This window comes from Triticum aestivum, chromosome 1A, assembly GCF_018294505.1.
Source record: "Triticum aestivum cultivar Chinese Spring chromosome 1A, IWGSC CS RefSeq v2.1, whole genome shotgun sequence".
NCBI lineage: Eukaryota > Viridiplantae > Streptophyta > Magnoliopsida > Poales > Poaceae > Triticum > Triticum aestivum.
Window position 1 is genome coordinate 44,696,354 of NC_057794.1, and position 15,665 is coordinate 44,712,018.

The 15,665-nt window shown below is 40.3% G+C and overlaps 1 protein-coding gene and 1 long non-coding RNA gene across 2 annotated transcripts; one reads left to right on the plus strand and one right to left on the minus strand.

The window, feature by feature from the left end:
- Positions 1-3,941: 3,941 nt before the first annotated feature.
- LOC123188834 (uncharacterized) lies at positions 3,942-7,704 on the plus strand. The gene is made up of 3 exons (XR_006495243.1): positions 3,942-4,077; positions 7,426-7,475; positions 7,560-7,704. It is a non-coding gene; the product is annotated as an uncharacterized lncRNA (long non-coding RNA).
- Positions 7,705-12,307: 4,603 nt separating this feature from the next.
- Positions 12,308-15,397, minus strand: LOC123188824 (uncharacterized). The gene is made up of 2 exons (XM_044601109.1): positions 14,890-15,397; positions 12,308-12,663 (listed from the first exon to the last, which is right to left on the minus strand). The coding sequence occupies exons 1-2, from the start codon at positions 15,232-15,234 to the stop codon at positions 12,661-12,663; spliced, it is 348 nt and encodes a 115-aa protein (XP_044457044.1). The 5' UTR covers positions 15,235-15,397; the 3' UTR covers positions 12,308-12,660.
- Positions 15,398-15,665: the final 268 nt, after the last annotated feature.

The window sequence follows — 15,665 nt, forward strand, 5'->3', positions numbered from 1 at the left end:
GAGATGATATATGGGTATGAGTGCACTGATAAAATTTCATACCAATGGAGTAATCACATATGGTACATCCTTCATAGTGCTTTCCTCTGGACAAAAACTTTGCAGAGCATTGGTCATTGTACGTCCATTGCCGGCTAATCTTCATTACACAACACCGAAAAGACTAAATTAATACAAGTTCATACATAAATTTAAGTTCATACATAAAGTTCATACACATTTATTCTCATAAAACAACATACAAACTCTCTAGCTAAAGCATTTAAATGCAACAACAAATACGATCAAGATCGCAACTAAGGTAATAATTGATCCAACAGCATAATGATACCAAGCCTCACTATCAATGGCATATTTTCTAATCTTTCTAATCTTCAATCGCATTTTCTCCATCTTGATCTTGTGATCATCTACGACATCGGCAACATACAACTTCAATTCCATCTTCTCCTCCTCAATTTTTTTCAAAAAAAATCAAATACTCGTTTTCATTTTCAACTAAATTGAACCTCTCGACAATAGGGTCGATTGAAATTTCCGGTTCACATACCTCCTAGATAAAAATATCTATGTCAACTTGATGGCATAATTTTTCATAAACACGAAATGCAACAAATAGTTATAAAAGAGAATATACCACATCCGAATCATACACCGGACGAGGGCCGACGGGGACAGATATCAAAACCATGGCACTATGTATAAAAAAACAACGTACGGGTAAGATAATTATACAAGTAACTATATATCTAAATCACACAAACATGATTTTATATATATATATATATATATATATATATATATATATAAAGGATAAGAACAAGAGGCTCTACACAAGGTGGTGCCGGTGACGGGATGGTGCGGGCGATTGACGGTGGTTAGGACGGAGACTGGAAGGCACTAAGTAAACCACACCTATATATGCAAACTAAGAGTTATTTTGACCTCAAATTGCATTTAAATCAAACACTACCACATATAATTCCTCCCAAACTAAAACCCACAAATCACTATACTTGTAGAGCATTGCAAGAGCTAATCTAGCAATGAGAGATGAAAGGACAAAGTTGCTAACCTTTGTGGTCACTTGGATGGATGGGGTGCCTTCAAATCTTGACAAGTTTTGGCAAAAATGGAGGATGAGCTCGAGAGGAAGAGGAAGAAAACAGAGGAGAGGAAAGAGGAAGAACAGAGAGCTCGGGCTCGACGAAGGGTTGATATAGGATGATCTTTAGTCCAGGTTGGTTATATGAACCGGGACTAAAGGTGCATCTCTAGTCTCGGTTCGTGTCACGAACCAGGACTAAAGGTGTTGGTGGGGCCGCAGCCTGACACCAGCCTACCACCACCTCTTTAGTCCCGGTTCGTGGCATGAACCGGTACTAAAGGTTCGCCATGAACCGGGACTAATGAGCACCGTCTGCCTAGCAGTTGGAACCGGCACTAATGGTCACATTAGTGCCGGTTCAATTACAAATCGGGACTGATGAGCTGAACATTAGGCCCTTTTTTCTACTAGTGTTCACAAACTCAATGTGGGTCCAGAAACTAGATTGGGATGCTATGCTCACCATGAGCATGGAATCTTGAATATTTTTACATATTCAAGGTTTAAACGAGTCAAAGAATCTATGGGAATTTTCTTGGAATTCTTAGAAATACAAAAATATAGGTTGCTTCACAACCTAGGACAAAAAGGGCTATTCCTGTCATAGAAAAAGGAACATTTAATTGAAATAGAAATTAGAGTTGGGCTAGGATTGGATGACATGATCTTGGGAATGTTTTGAAAGCTTTGATTCACTTGGGAACAGAAAGGAAGAATATTCTCAAGCTTTTAAGTCCAAAGAGTCATTCAAATGAAAATCCAATTCAAACTTCAAACAAATTCAAATGGGTTTTTGAAAAGAAAATTTGTGAAAAACCAGGGTGTCACATCCAACTCAGCTTACTGTCCACACAAGCAAGCCACGTCAGCCCGATAGGTGGGCCCAATTTGTCAGTTTCACTGTTTCCACGAGTTTACCAGACAATCAGTGCTCTACGTTAGTTGTTTGGCACATAATTGGTGGTTTCTCGTGCCCTACCTCAGATATGGTACTAAGTTGTTACCCTAGCCCCAAGTGTGGTGATTTTGAGTAAATAACTCATCACATCATAGTTGAATTGCGTACTCCTAAATTCCTGTTATTTCCATATGTTGTGCAGTGTCTTCACCTTGGTTCACATCAATCGTACGTATAATGTATCAAGTTTAAACAACCAGTTGAGTTCTGATTCATATGAGTGTATTCTTTACCACACAGGCATTGTGTACTTTTTCTCATGTTCAGTACTTAAGAAACAGCTAATTATGTATATATCCCGAAGATGCAAATCTATTTCCCTTCCAGTTTTCCACTCTGAATAGTTAAACTTTCAGGTGATTATATTGTGAGATATAATTATGTAAGTACTTCGTGATCGAAGTTGGTTCGCTTTTGAAATGCCAAGTCTCTTGAATTAGCTTCAACAGGTACGTTGTTTTGAACTATGAAGCCCTCTTACTATGTGGTCAGAAATTAACTTTGCATACTTTTGTTAAGCAACTTTCCTATCCTCTGATATTTGATGAAACACTTCTTCACATTGACTTCCAACGGTAGAAGGGAGATGGATTTAAATGTTCTGCACTAACTGTATTTTAGTAATATAACTGCACGGTTGTACATTACTATCTTTGTTCAGAGTGCAGAGATTCGGTGTACAGGCTCATCTGCACCCGATCAGAAAATAATTCACAACAAATTAAAAAAAAAACTTTTTTTGCATGGTAGATAGTCTATTGTGTGATGTCCGCTCCAATTTTCAGATCATTTGTACATCTCAGTGGCTCTCATCAAAAAAGATAAATTGGGTCAGAACTGTACATGAACAATAAAACTTTTTACAGACCCCAAATTTACCTTTTTTTGCCGAGAGCTGGTCAGATGTCCAAATAATATGAAAATTGAAGCAAGCCCCGCGCATCAAATTATCTACCGTGCAAAAAATGGAATTTTTGAATCTTTTAGTATTTGTTTTGATTTTTTTTTCAACGCGGGTACGGATGAGCCTGGGCTCAGAATGGATATTCGCTTTGCCCACTGTCTTTGAGTAATGCGACTTGCAAATTCCTAGCATCTCCAGTTTTGATTGTGGGATTCACACATGGATATCACTGAAGCTAATAGACTGATACTGCATTTGTTCTGATGGTGTCGTAGTCACTTCATGCAAATATTTGTAGGTAGTTGTGTGATGAGTGTCACTACTACATTCTTCTATAGTGTCGTTTCATGTTGTAATCTGAAAGTGAACATAATTTATAACTTCATGTTCTATTTGTTTCGAACTTGCGCACTATATTTGTCCTGCTCAATTCTCTCTCTCTCTCTCTCTCTCTCTCTTTGAGAAAGGTAAACTAATAAACGTATTCGATAGTGAGGAGCTATACTTTGTTTTTCTGATTGCTCAAGCCCATGAACTATTCAGATGTGACACTATAATTCATTCAACCTTGATGCAATCTCTAAAACCTCATCAAACATTCCGCAGCAATGCGCGGGGCATCTTCTACTCCCTCCGTCCCATAATATACAAAAACACTCTTATATTATGATACAGTGGAAGTAGTTTTTTGAAAAAACCACCGTAATGGCAAAGGGGGCAAGCACCAGGTGACGGTTGCCGTCGCGTCAGCAGCAGTAGCAAAGCTGAGTTGATTCCCAGTTATTCCCATGCGGGCGAGCACCACGGGGATGTTGTCGTCGCGTCAGCAGCAGTAGCAAAGCTGAATTGATTCCCATACGACGCTGATTCTCATGCACCTTGTTGAGCGTTTTGTGCCGACACTCTCACTCGTGATTCTTTAAGTGCGCCCTCTCCGGCTACGCAGCACACTCTCACTCTATCAGCTTCGTTCTCACTCTCACTCAGCTCTCTTTGGTTAGCTTCTGACTTCTGAGCAAAGAGAGAGAACAGCTAGTTTGACCACGATTTGTACTAATTTCGAAGCTGAATTTGAAGTTGGTGATGTTGAAGAAAAGATAGATCATGGTAAGTTCTATGTTATGTGTTATTTCTATTTATATTTGCTCCGATCGATTAGCCCGGCCGTAAGTGTGTGAGATGGATCAAGGTAAGTTCTATGTTAATTATCTGTTTTAGGCACAACTTGATCATTTTTGTTGAGTCGTTTGGAGCTTTTGGAGTAGGATTTGTCGTGAGGAGTAAACTAAGAAGTTGAATATAAAGGTACAAGCTATGCAATACACGCAAAGTTTTATATGTTGAGGACGGCATTTCGGTGCCTGGGAACATCTACTCCCTAGGATTAACAATAAAATCATAGGAAATAGCAGAAAAGAGAATCCGAAAGTTTTGGCAGCAAAGATGAAGAAGTTTTCTAAGGGCTCGCAACATTTCATGGCAATTGGGCATCGCAGGAGCTCCGGACAAAAAACATCAGGGTAGTGAGAATGGTTCAAAATTTTCGTTTTTGGAGTAATGATATTTTGTTTCTGTCCCGAGCTCAATCACCATGAAATTTTGCATGCACTTAAAAATTTTATTCATCTTTGATGCGTATAAATTTCAGCTTTTTACTATTTTTTTAGTTTTTACTATTCAAGCAGGAGCATCTGTGCTCGTGATCAACTAATTACCATGGTGATCAAAACTTAGACACGTCAATTAGACAAACAAAAATTTAGATGCGTGAATTAGACAATCAAATTAAGTCGGCCTGATAGACTTAGAGCATCTACAGGCACAAACATCAAAACCCGCTCCCCAAATGCCCGCGGATGAGCAATGAAAAAATGTCCTTTGCATCCATGAACCTCAAATTTCGTACCTCAAATCCATACTAGCCATGCAAATTTAGAAAATCTACATACTACATACATATCTAAATTACTCATCGTCGGAGATGTCGACGATCTCCGTGTCGGGTGGCGGGTTGATGGGCATGTGCGGCAGCTCTGGCTCGTCGATCTCCGCCCTCTCCTGCCGGACGAAGCGCCGGTTGGCCTCCATATAGGCCTCGTCATTCTACGAACTATAGAGTATAAACAACTGGCGTCAATTTCTTTCCTGAAAGCATACTTGCTCAACTAGAAATGAAATTGCTAGAAATTATATATCAAAGTACAATTTTAATTGAAAAGAAGTTGTAATACTTTACTTTCATACCGCTGATTTGTTCTAGTCCAACTAATACTACCATCACTTTTCTTTGACCTAAGTTTCACAAACAACACTATATAACATTCTTTTAGACAAAAGCATCAATGCATGCAGATCTTACTGAAATCAAACATATGACGGCATCATTTCATACATGTTACTATAAATAGCCAAGATCAATATTAATCTTCAAAAGGTGATATATTGCAAATTTTACACCAACAATGGCCACTCTGAATGCACATTCCACCAAGATTCGTTATTGAATCCTGTAGTTACTAGCAAAGTTGACCTCGGTAATGTTCCTTGGAGGGCTTGTTATAGAATCCTATAGTTACAAGAAAAATTGACTCGGTAATGTTGCTGGGAGGGCTTGTGCATGTGGCTGCAAGCTTGTAGGTTGATTACCGTGCATCTTGACTTGAAGGCCGCCAGCACAGAATCTCATTGGTAGGTTATGGGTAAAATTAGTTGCCCCAAAAATTGGAAAATTGGAGGGCGGTGACGGAAGTGTACGACTGTACGCGCTGCTGAGGAGCTGGGGGCAGGAGCCAGGCAGTAGATGAAGTCAAGATGCCAGCCACTCCTACGAGGCTACGACCATGCATAGAGGTGCGGGAGGCCACAGCCAGCACCACCCTCACCATAGCTCAGGCCGATAACCACTTCGTAGGTTGGCAATGAGCCGCTTGACGAACTGGTACGTGAACTGCGCACCGCACGCTGCCATTGACAGCGGGTAAGGCACCATCGGATCAGATTTTGAGCACACCTGCTGCAACGTCTTCTCCAGGGCTCATGGATCCGCTCCTCCCTGAAACTCTAGGGTTTCTGAAGGAGAAGAGAGCAGAGGTGGATCGTAGGAGAGAAAGAGGCTGCTGTATGTGTCTCTCGCGACAGGTTTTCCCTCGGTCGAGCGACGGTTGGCGATTGCTAAAACCTTCATTAGGTGCGAAGTCATCGGCTGTTTCAGAGGGTCGATCTGAAATTGACAAACCCATAAGCACTAGCCCCGGCCACCATGTTGAATAATCACGTACCTGTTCAACAAAAGGGGAATGAAAACAACCAAAGGTAAAATAGATAATGGTCAATGAGGCTATTGCAAATAATGGTGTTCAACATATGATTTTAGCAACATACCAGCTATTTTCATCTAATATTTGAAGTAAAGGGTTCTAATAGTGCCTTGCAGCAAAACCAATTTGAGTTTATATTTTAACTATTTATAATAAGAGTACAACACATGCAGGGGTATCATCTTGGGCAAAGAAGACAAATGACCTGACAAGAGCAGGGTACAAACTTCACTACAACACTTCTATCCTATTCTTATAACAATGTTCCACACACCCTTGAATACATTAACCTGATTATCCAAATCATATTTTTAGCAAATTAGAGTAGAAGGCAACAGCAGGTATGTTATGACACAATTTGCCTCTAGCACATCTACAGTCTAACTAATAAATGAAAATACATTACATTATAATGCAAATAATGTATGAAAAAATAAATGCAGGCAAGCTAGGACGAAGCGAAGTTGATCTACAAACAAAACAAAAAAATAGAAGCGTCCAAAGTTATTAACCATGATAGGTAACCAGTCGGATATTCATGTCCAATAAGACAATCTACACCATCGAATGGAAGGTACTGGCTTGCATTCTAGTATATTATTCGGTATTCATTAACAGGAAAATAGCTCATTACATGTACCTATAAAAATAATTGATCATGAAATAAATATATTACAGGCCATTCACATGCGTATATACATCCACTGATGTTGTAGCTTGCCAAACAAGGAAAAAGGTAATCACATAATTATGATATCTTCAAATTACTTTTAGTGTGTGTTAGGAGCTAAGGGTTTTGGGTTGCCTCGGGCGTAGGCTATAGGGGGAGGAGGGAGTTGGGCGAGGGCTGGAGCGCGGCGGACGGCGGCGAGGCGCCGTCCTTGCGGTTGGGGCGGCGGCGGCGCAAGAAGGAGGCGGCTAGGGTTAGGGTTCCGGCTCCTCTAGGAGCCGGGCAATAGAATAGTCTTATTGCTTAATTCTCGAAATAGTCTTACAACTTGTATATATAACCATAATCTGAAAATAAAACTAAGATAACTTGTGGCCTAAGCCTGCCCAGTGGGCCCCCTGCGGCCATAGACCTGGCCGGTCATAACAGTGTGCTATGCAGATAAATTTTAACTCCTTCTATTTTCAGGGAATAACGAATGATCATGCTACAACTACAATAATCAAAGAACAAGAAAGGTGCTCACTTTAACAACATCATCATGGCTGTTAGTCTCTGCCTGATATAATGGACTAACAACTACCAAATATATTTTGTTGTAGCATTTCATTGGGTCCAAATAAACAAAAACCAATGAAGAAGAAACAGATGGTCCATGGAAATCAAAGCAACAAGCGTGCAAGGTTGGTTCAGAGAAAACAAAATGGTGACATTGAGTTTGCTTCGAGTACAACAGTTGACGAACACGCTTTAGAAGCATCAAATTTTGCTAGAGGCTCAACAGATACCGATTTGACTAGAAGAAAAGAAATAAGTAGGTTGAATCGAGCAAATAGGAAATTACAATTGATTAAAAAAAAGAGGTAAATCTCAGAGCTCTCCAAGTGAAGTTTCAAATTTCGGAAAACCAACATGCTTATGTCCATTCTGCAATGCTATAATGTGGCATCAAGAGAGAAGCAAGAATAACACAAACATATCAAGACCAACATTCGGACTTTGTTGCAAGGAAGGCAAAGTCAAATTGCCACCATTGAAAAAACCTCCAGCATACCTTCAGCAGCTACTAATGTCTAATGAAAAGGGAGAATCCTCAAATTACAGAGACAATATCAGGAACTATAATTCAACATTTGCATTTACTTCGATGGCTGGCCAGGTCGACTACGAGATAAACAAAAGAGGGGGTGCACCGTATGTTTTTCGCTTGAATGGCCAAAACTATCATCAAATTGGCACATTGCTACCTAAAGATAGTGGAGATAATGGTTGCACGCCAAAGTTTGCTCAATTGTACATTTATGATACAGAAAATGAGGTCAAAAACAGAATGCAGGCTTCAACCTCAAAGGAAAGGAAAACACAACTAGATGAAGGCATCGTGTCTAGATTATTGGAGATGCTTGATGAGAACAACGAGTTAGTGAAATCATTCCGTATGGCAAGGGATAGATACCAAGAGTCAGATCTCGAAAATGTTAGGTTGCGATTAATTGGTAAAAGGTCCAGCGATGGAAGACAATACAACCTACCAACTGCATCTGAAATAGCTGCACTCATTGTTGGGGAACAAACAGGAGAAAATGTTGGCCGGGATATAATAGTAGAAAATAAAGACAAACAACTCCAGAGAATTTCAGAACTACATCCAAGCTTTATGTCTATGCAATACCCATTATTATTCCCGTACGGAGAAGACGGATTCAGACCAGAAATAAAATTAGAAAAAACAAAGGGTGGCGAAGGAAAGAGAAAGCATGTTACCATGATGCAGTATTATGCATATCGCATCCAGCAACGAGTGAACCAGTCAGTAGTCTTGCAAACGAGTGGCAAGTTGTTCCTTCAGTTCATTGTTGATGCAGCAACATGCATTGAGCAATGGAGGCTGAATTGGTACAGGATGCATCAAGGGACACTTAGAACAGAGCTATATAGCGGTTTGCAAGACGCAATTGATAATGGTGATACGAGAACTGATCAAGTAGGTAAAAGAATTATACTACCTTCATCATATAATGGAAGTCCTAGGAATAAACAGCAGTATTACCACGACGCAATGGCGATATGTCGGTGGGCTGGATATCCAGATCTGTTTATCACTTTCACATGCAACCCAAAGTGGCCAGAAATACAGACCATGTTGGACTTCATACCAGGCCAAAAACCAGAAGATCGTCCAGACATTATCAATAGAGTGTTCCTTATAAAGCTCAATGAACTGATAGAAGACATATACAAAAATAAGCGGTTTGGAAAAGCAATAGCAAGTGAGTAAACCCAGTTTCAGCCAATTCCTACCTATCATCACAACTAAGTTAATTATGGACATTATCTTCATATTTTGCCTCATTGTTTGAATATTAGAACACATTGTAAATTACTACCAAACTTAAAATGTAACTAATGAAATTATAATGCTTTGTTGTAGTTGTCCACACTATCGAGTTCCAGAAAAGAGGCCTACCTCATGCACATATACTACTATTTCTAGATCTAGGCGACAAGGATCCTAGCCCCCAAAATATTGACCAGATCATATCAGCAGAGGTACCAGACAAGGACGCTGACCCAGAAGGTTACATGGCAGTTGAAAATTTCATGATGCACGGGCCATGTGGACAACCGCACTACAAGTCATCGTGCATGATCAATGGGAAGTGCTCAAAACATTTCCCTAAGATGTTCTGTGAGGAAACAAGCATTGATGAAGAAGGATTCCCAATATACAGAAGAAGAAATGATGGAAGGACGGTAGAAAAAAATGGAGTACAGCTAGATAGCAGGTATATTGTTCCATACAACAGGGACCTGATAGTCAAGTACCAGGCCCACATAAACGGGGAATGGTGTAATAAATCAAGATCCATAAAGTATGCGTTCAAGTACACCCACAAAGGAGAGGATAGAGCAACTGTAGTTTTGGGAACTGGAAACAACTACGATGAGATACAAATGTACCTTGATGCACGATACCTATCTGCAGGTGAAGCATCTTGGCGTATATTTGGATTTGAACTTCAGCATCGGCAGCCTTCTGTACAGAGACTGCAATTCCACCTTCAAGATGAACAAATGGTTGTGTTCCCGGACTCAACTGATATTGAGCAAATCGTACATAGAACTGGCATCGAAAAAACAATTTTCACTGAATGGATGACCGCTAATCAATTGTATGAGGAGGCCCGTGATCTGACATGTGCAGAATTCCCCACTAAGTGGACGTGGCATGCAAAGAAGAAAAAATGGAAACCAAGGAAAGGCAGGAAACAATCTATTGGGAGGATCTACTATGCCCATCCAGCAAGTGGTGAGAAATATTACCTAAGAATACTACTAAACTCTGTCAAAGGTTGTAAATCATTTGAGGACATCAGAAAAGTAAATGGTATTATACACCCGACCTACAGATCAGAAAAGTAAATGATGACAAAGAATGGGATGATTTTATTAAGGAAGCATCAATTTGGGCTTCTGCACAACAAATGCGCCAACTTTTCTGCACAATACTCCTTTTTGGCGAGGTCACATATCCAGGAAAACTATGGAAATCTACATGGGAATTACTCTCGGATGACGTACAACGACATCAGAGGAGAATCTTGAACTTCGATGAACTTCAGCTTCATCCTGAACAAATGCAAAACCTCGCACTTATAGAGATAGAGATGTTGCTAAGGAGAGGTGGAAAGTCATTAAAAGATTATGAAGAAATTCCATTACCAGATAGCAACTCACTACAAGGTCTAGAAAATAGGTTGGTAAGTGAAGAGCTTAACTATGACAGAGATTTTCTCCAAATAGAGAAAGTGGCATTACTTAGAAAGTTGAATCCAGAACAAAGACAAGCTTTTGATGCAACACTACAATCTGTAAATAGCAAACTAGGCAAATTGATATTTGTCAATGGATATGGTGGGACAGGAAAAACATTTCTTTGGAAGGCAATCACGACATCACTACGATCTGAAGGAAAAATAGTTTTAGCAGTGGCATCCAGTGCAATAGCAGCGCTTCTTATACCTGGGGGAAGAACTGCACATTCAAGATTTCGCATCCCACTCAACATCATTAATGAGTCCACATGTGACATCAAGCAAGGATCTTGTCTTGCAGACCTGCTAAAGAAAACATCATTAATTATATGGGACGAAGCACCAATGGCGAACAGACATTGCTTCGAAGCATTGGACAAGAGCTTGAGAGACATTCTAAGGTTCACAAACGAAAATAGTACAGATAAACCATTTGGAGGGATGACAGTAGTGATGGGAGGTGACTTCAGACAAATCCTGCCGGTAATACCGAAAGGGCGAAGATCTCACATTGTTGATGCATCCTTAAAACGTTCCTACTTATGGAAACACTTTGAGGAATTCAAGCTCACTCAGAACATGCGTGTTTCTGCACTAACAGATACTCCAGAAGAACAAAAAAAGACCACAGATTTTGCAGGCTGGATTCTAAATATTGGAGATGGATTAGTTGGAAATAAAGAAGAAGAAGCATGGGTACATATACCTGAAGACTTGCTTCTGCAAAAAGGAGAGAACCAATTTGAAACGATCATCAACAACACCTATCCAAACCTATGGACGAACTACACCAACCGAACATACTTACAAGAGAGAGCCATCTTATGTCCAAGAAATGACATGGTTGATGAGGTAAATTCTTACATCATGGGTAGAATAGAAGGTGAAGAGGTAACATATCGAAGCTCAGATACAGTGTGCAAAGCAATGTCAAATTCGGAAGATGTAGATCATTTGTACCCAACAGAATTCCTGAATAGCTTGAAGTGCCCTGGAATATCAGACCACATACTACGGCTGAAAGTAGGCCTGCCAATTATGCTGCTACGGAATATCAACCAAAGCGAGGGCTTATGCAATGGTACGAGACTAACTATAACACAGCTAGGCAAATGGTTCATAGAAGCTCAAATAATAACAGGGACAAACATTGGAAACAAGGTACATATTCCAAGGATAATTATGTCACCAAGTGACTCAAAATGGCCGTTTGTGTTGAAAAGGAGGCAGTACCCAATATCAGTTTGTTTTGCAATGACGATAAATAAGAGTCAAGGGCAGTCGCTAAAACATGTGGGCCTATATTTACCGAAGCAGGTGTTCACTCATGGCCAACTCTATGTAGCCGTATCAAGAGTCACAAGTAGAGATGGACTTAAAGTTCTAATTTCAGATGAAGAATCTAAGGAAAATAATTCGGCAAAAAATATTGTGTACAAGGAGATCCTTTAGTGCAAGAGATCTTAGAATATTTTTATTTTACTCTATGTAACGTTCTTAAACAGGAATTTCGTATGGTTTTCCGATGAATCAGATATTTCCGCAGACACACATGGCTATGTTTGAAAATTTGATCTAGCACTAAAACAATATGTAGTCTGTGCATTTGCATAATCAGAATTTAAAAAAGTAAGAACCATGAATGTGTGCCTTTGGTTTACTTAGTATCTGCAAATTGAAAACTAGGAGGTCCGAAAACTGAAGTGTACAAATAATCTTCTACCTCCGAATTTAACAAAATAAAAATTTAAAAACAATACGTGGCGCAGCCGCCGACTATATCGAGGACAACACACAGAATAAGCTGATGCGGATGACCTACCGATTCAGCTCTGACAATCTCCTTACGACTCCTCTACCACCGTCTCTACACAACACCTACATCACCTCACTGCACATCCACATACAGACCCAAAAGGGAAATAAGACATCCCCTCCAAGCAAGTTTCCGATTCTTAAGATAATACATACAGAAAATCTAATGATTTAGCCACACATGATGTATCCCATAGTGGTTGCTTCTCTCTAACTTCCAGGTTGTCTACCAAGGTCAGATTTGGTGCTGACAAATTGAAGGACTAGAAGGTACAATCAAAAGGGGGAACAGAATGTATGGCTAGCGGTTGGATCAGGGATTTCCTTTTGGGGGACCGGCGAGTGGAGAGAGGGAGAGCCGTCGGCGGTGGCACAGAGGAGTGGAACTAGCGGCGACTCGGCATAGCCCCGCAGCGGATTCCTGGATCAATCTTTGCCATGGATGTGGACGTCCATTTTTGGGAGATGAGGGAAGAAAGTATAGCACACAACATGTTCCTGTTATTTATTTCTTTATTTATTGGGCACATGGATCTCAGGATAGCAGGCAACAGTACGCTACTATTATTTTTTCTTCACCGCACATGTGAGCCCCAAAAATACATATGTAATTTCCATACAGATAAGTAATAGGGTATGGATACCATAAGCCTGTGCATATACACGCTACACACATATACACGATGAAGAGTGAACGACTAAGAAAACAAACATGAATAGAACTTCAATAAAACTATACTACTATTGGCTATTGCAAACTGATGTCACATAATTATTTGGTTAAACATCAGTAAAATGAACGCCCACTAGTTTTGTTGATTTCATTTATTCTAAATAGCTGTGATGTTAAATATGAGAAATAAATATGTTATTTACATGCCATTCGAAAAAAATGATATTTATGTGCATATTTAATTATAAATCATAATAACTTATTCCTTATGACATTTCTTACGCATATAAATTTTCTCATTCAATAAATATTAAATTGTGCTAGCCCGTGCATTTATGCGGCTCGATTTTGATAGATTTATTCATTGCACAGAATGCTTTGCCATCTGATAATTTGGTTTAGTCATTTGAACTTGTTTCTTGTTGTCACCGTTGTAATGAATGAAAAATATCTCACTTCATCCTTCTATTTAGAGTATATGGATGATAGGTTTTCGACTTGCCATATATTTATATTCATTTTGAATTTTTATTCATTCGAACTTCCTTTTGGTTTATTGTATATTCTACATAATTACATATATGACATATTCATAACATCATTTTACTTCATGTGATTTTAGTTATTTCACGTTTTACATGTATTCCCTCAACTATTATTTTTTCTCACTTATTTGTCAACTGTATGATTTATATTTTTGTTAGAAAATGAGGTTAATAATAATATTTAACTTGCCATTGATCTGCCTTTTGACTTCTTTTTATGTGTCTTCAACATCTCTGTAGCTAATGTTTGTCCATTGGTTATATGTTGTTTTATTTTGACATCCTTCATTTTGCAGTGTGGTCAGCCATCCTTCCTTTGGTCACCTATCTTTTTCTCGCTTGTAGGTTAGTACGTGTTTTACGTCCATAGCCATATGAAAATCTGACCAGTTTGCATAGCTGACATATCAAGATTACACAGGCCAATTGGTTTTGATAACTACCTGTGTCTTTTCTCTAAAGTAAAAACAACCAGGCTCCTCATCTACATACGCCATTTCTTAAGATTTGTTGCCAGCGAAGGAAGGTGTTGATGGTGACCATCAGGAAACAAATTCCCAGGCAATCCCAGCCCTACTTGTTGCTCCTTTTCTAGTACTAATTTGTCTTCCTTGGGTGGTGGCGCGGGTGGCCGGGTGAGTGACTGGACGCACTCTCCAGGTATCCGATCCTAATTGATCTCATCGAGTCTGGCCGCGTGGCCACAAGGGGGAACGCGGTGCACTGCTCGCCCTCGTCATCGCCGGTGGTTAGAGGAGCCATAATTTAAGAAGACCCCGAGCCAATTTTCTTTGGCAACATGGAAAATCTTTCACACTTACTACCCAAAATAACCATGTAAATTTCAAAAAAAAAACTTTAGCACTTATAAATACCTAGAATTTCATTTTTCAACTAAATTTCAGTTCAACAGTACATGTAAAACTTACACAAACACACAGTTTTTTGTTTTTTCAATTGAATTTCCGCACAATGCGGTCCTAGTTCAGTGTTAAATACAATCCCAAAAAAAGTTCAGTGTTAAATACTCCTTCAGTTATTCAGTATATATGCACTACACAGACAGTATCGGTCAGAAAATTACCCAGCAGCCGGTAGAACCGCAGGAGCACGGAGGCCTCGTCCCGGAGCGGACGACGCTCGGGGCGCAGTTGAGGTTGAGCTCGCCGCTCGCCCGCAGGACGGTGGAGGCCGGGAGCTCGGCCTCGGCGGACGACGGCGGACTGGCGGCAGCACGAGATGGCAGCGCCAGCGCGGGACGGAAGCGCGGGGGATGGGGGGAGGCCGGCCGGGAGCACGGCCAGGAGTGAGCGCGGCAATGGCGGAGGGCGTCCGCGCGGGAAGGCAGCGCGGCGGCTGCGTCTGATCGTGTGGGTGCGTGCGTGCTAGGGCAGTGCGCTCGTGTGCTGCTCGGGGATTGGAAGGGCATTCCGGGAGTGGGCTGGGTGCCTGGCTGGGCTGAACTCTGGGCCCATGTACAAATCTATATACACGTAAGAGCCTTGAATAACTCCACGCCCCGGGACGGCTCCTATTTGGCGCTTCACGCGTCTGTTATAGGTCATTTTGCAAACTGGCGTCTAAAGCGCACACCCACTTCTACAAGGTTGGCCGACCCATTAGTGGCCTTCAAAAAAAAATAGTTTGTGCGCGGCAGATCGAACTCGAGACCTGTAAGTTCACAGCGCGTCATGCTAATCACTAGGGACATCGCACACTTGTGCTTAGTAACTTCTTCTGTTTTTTATTCTTTCTCCAGTTTGCATTTTTTCCATTTTTCTTTTTTTGTTATCTATTTACTTATTTTTAATTAATGTGTGATTTTTAGTCAATGAACTTTTTCTTCAAAATCTATGAACT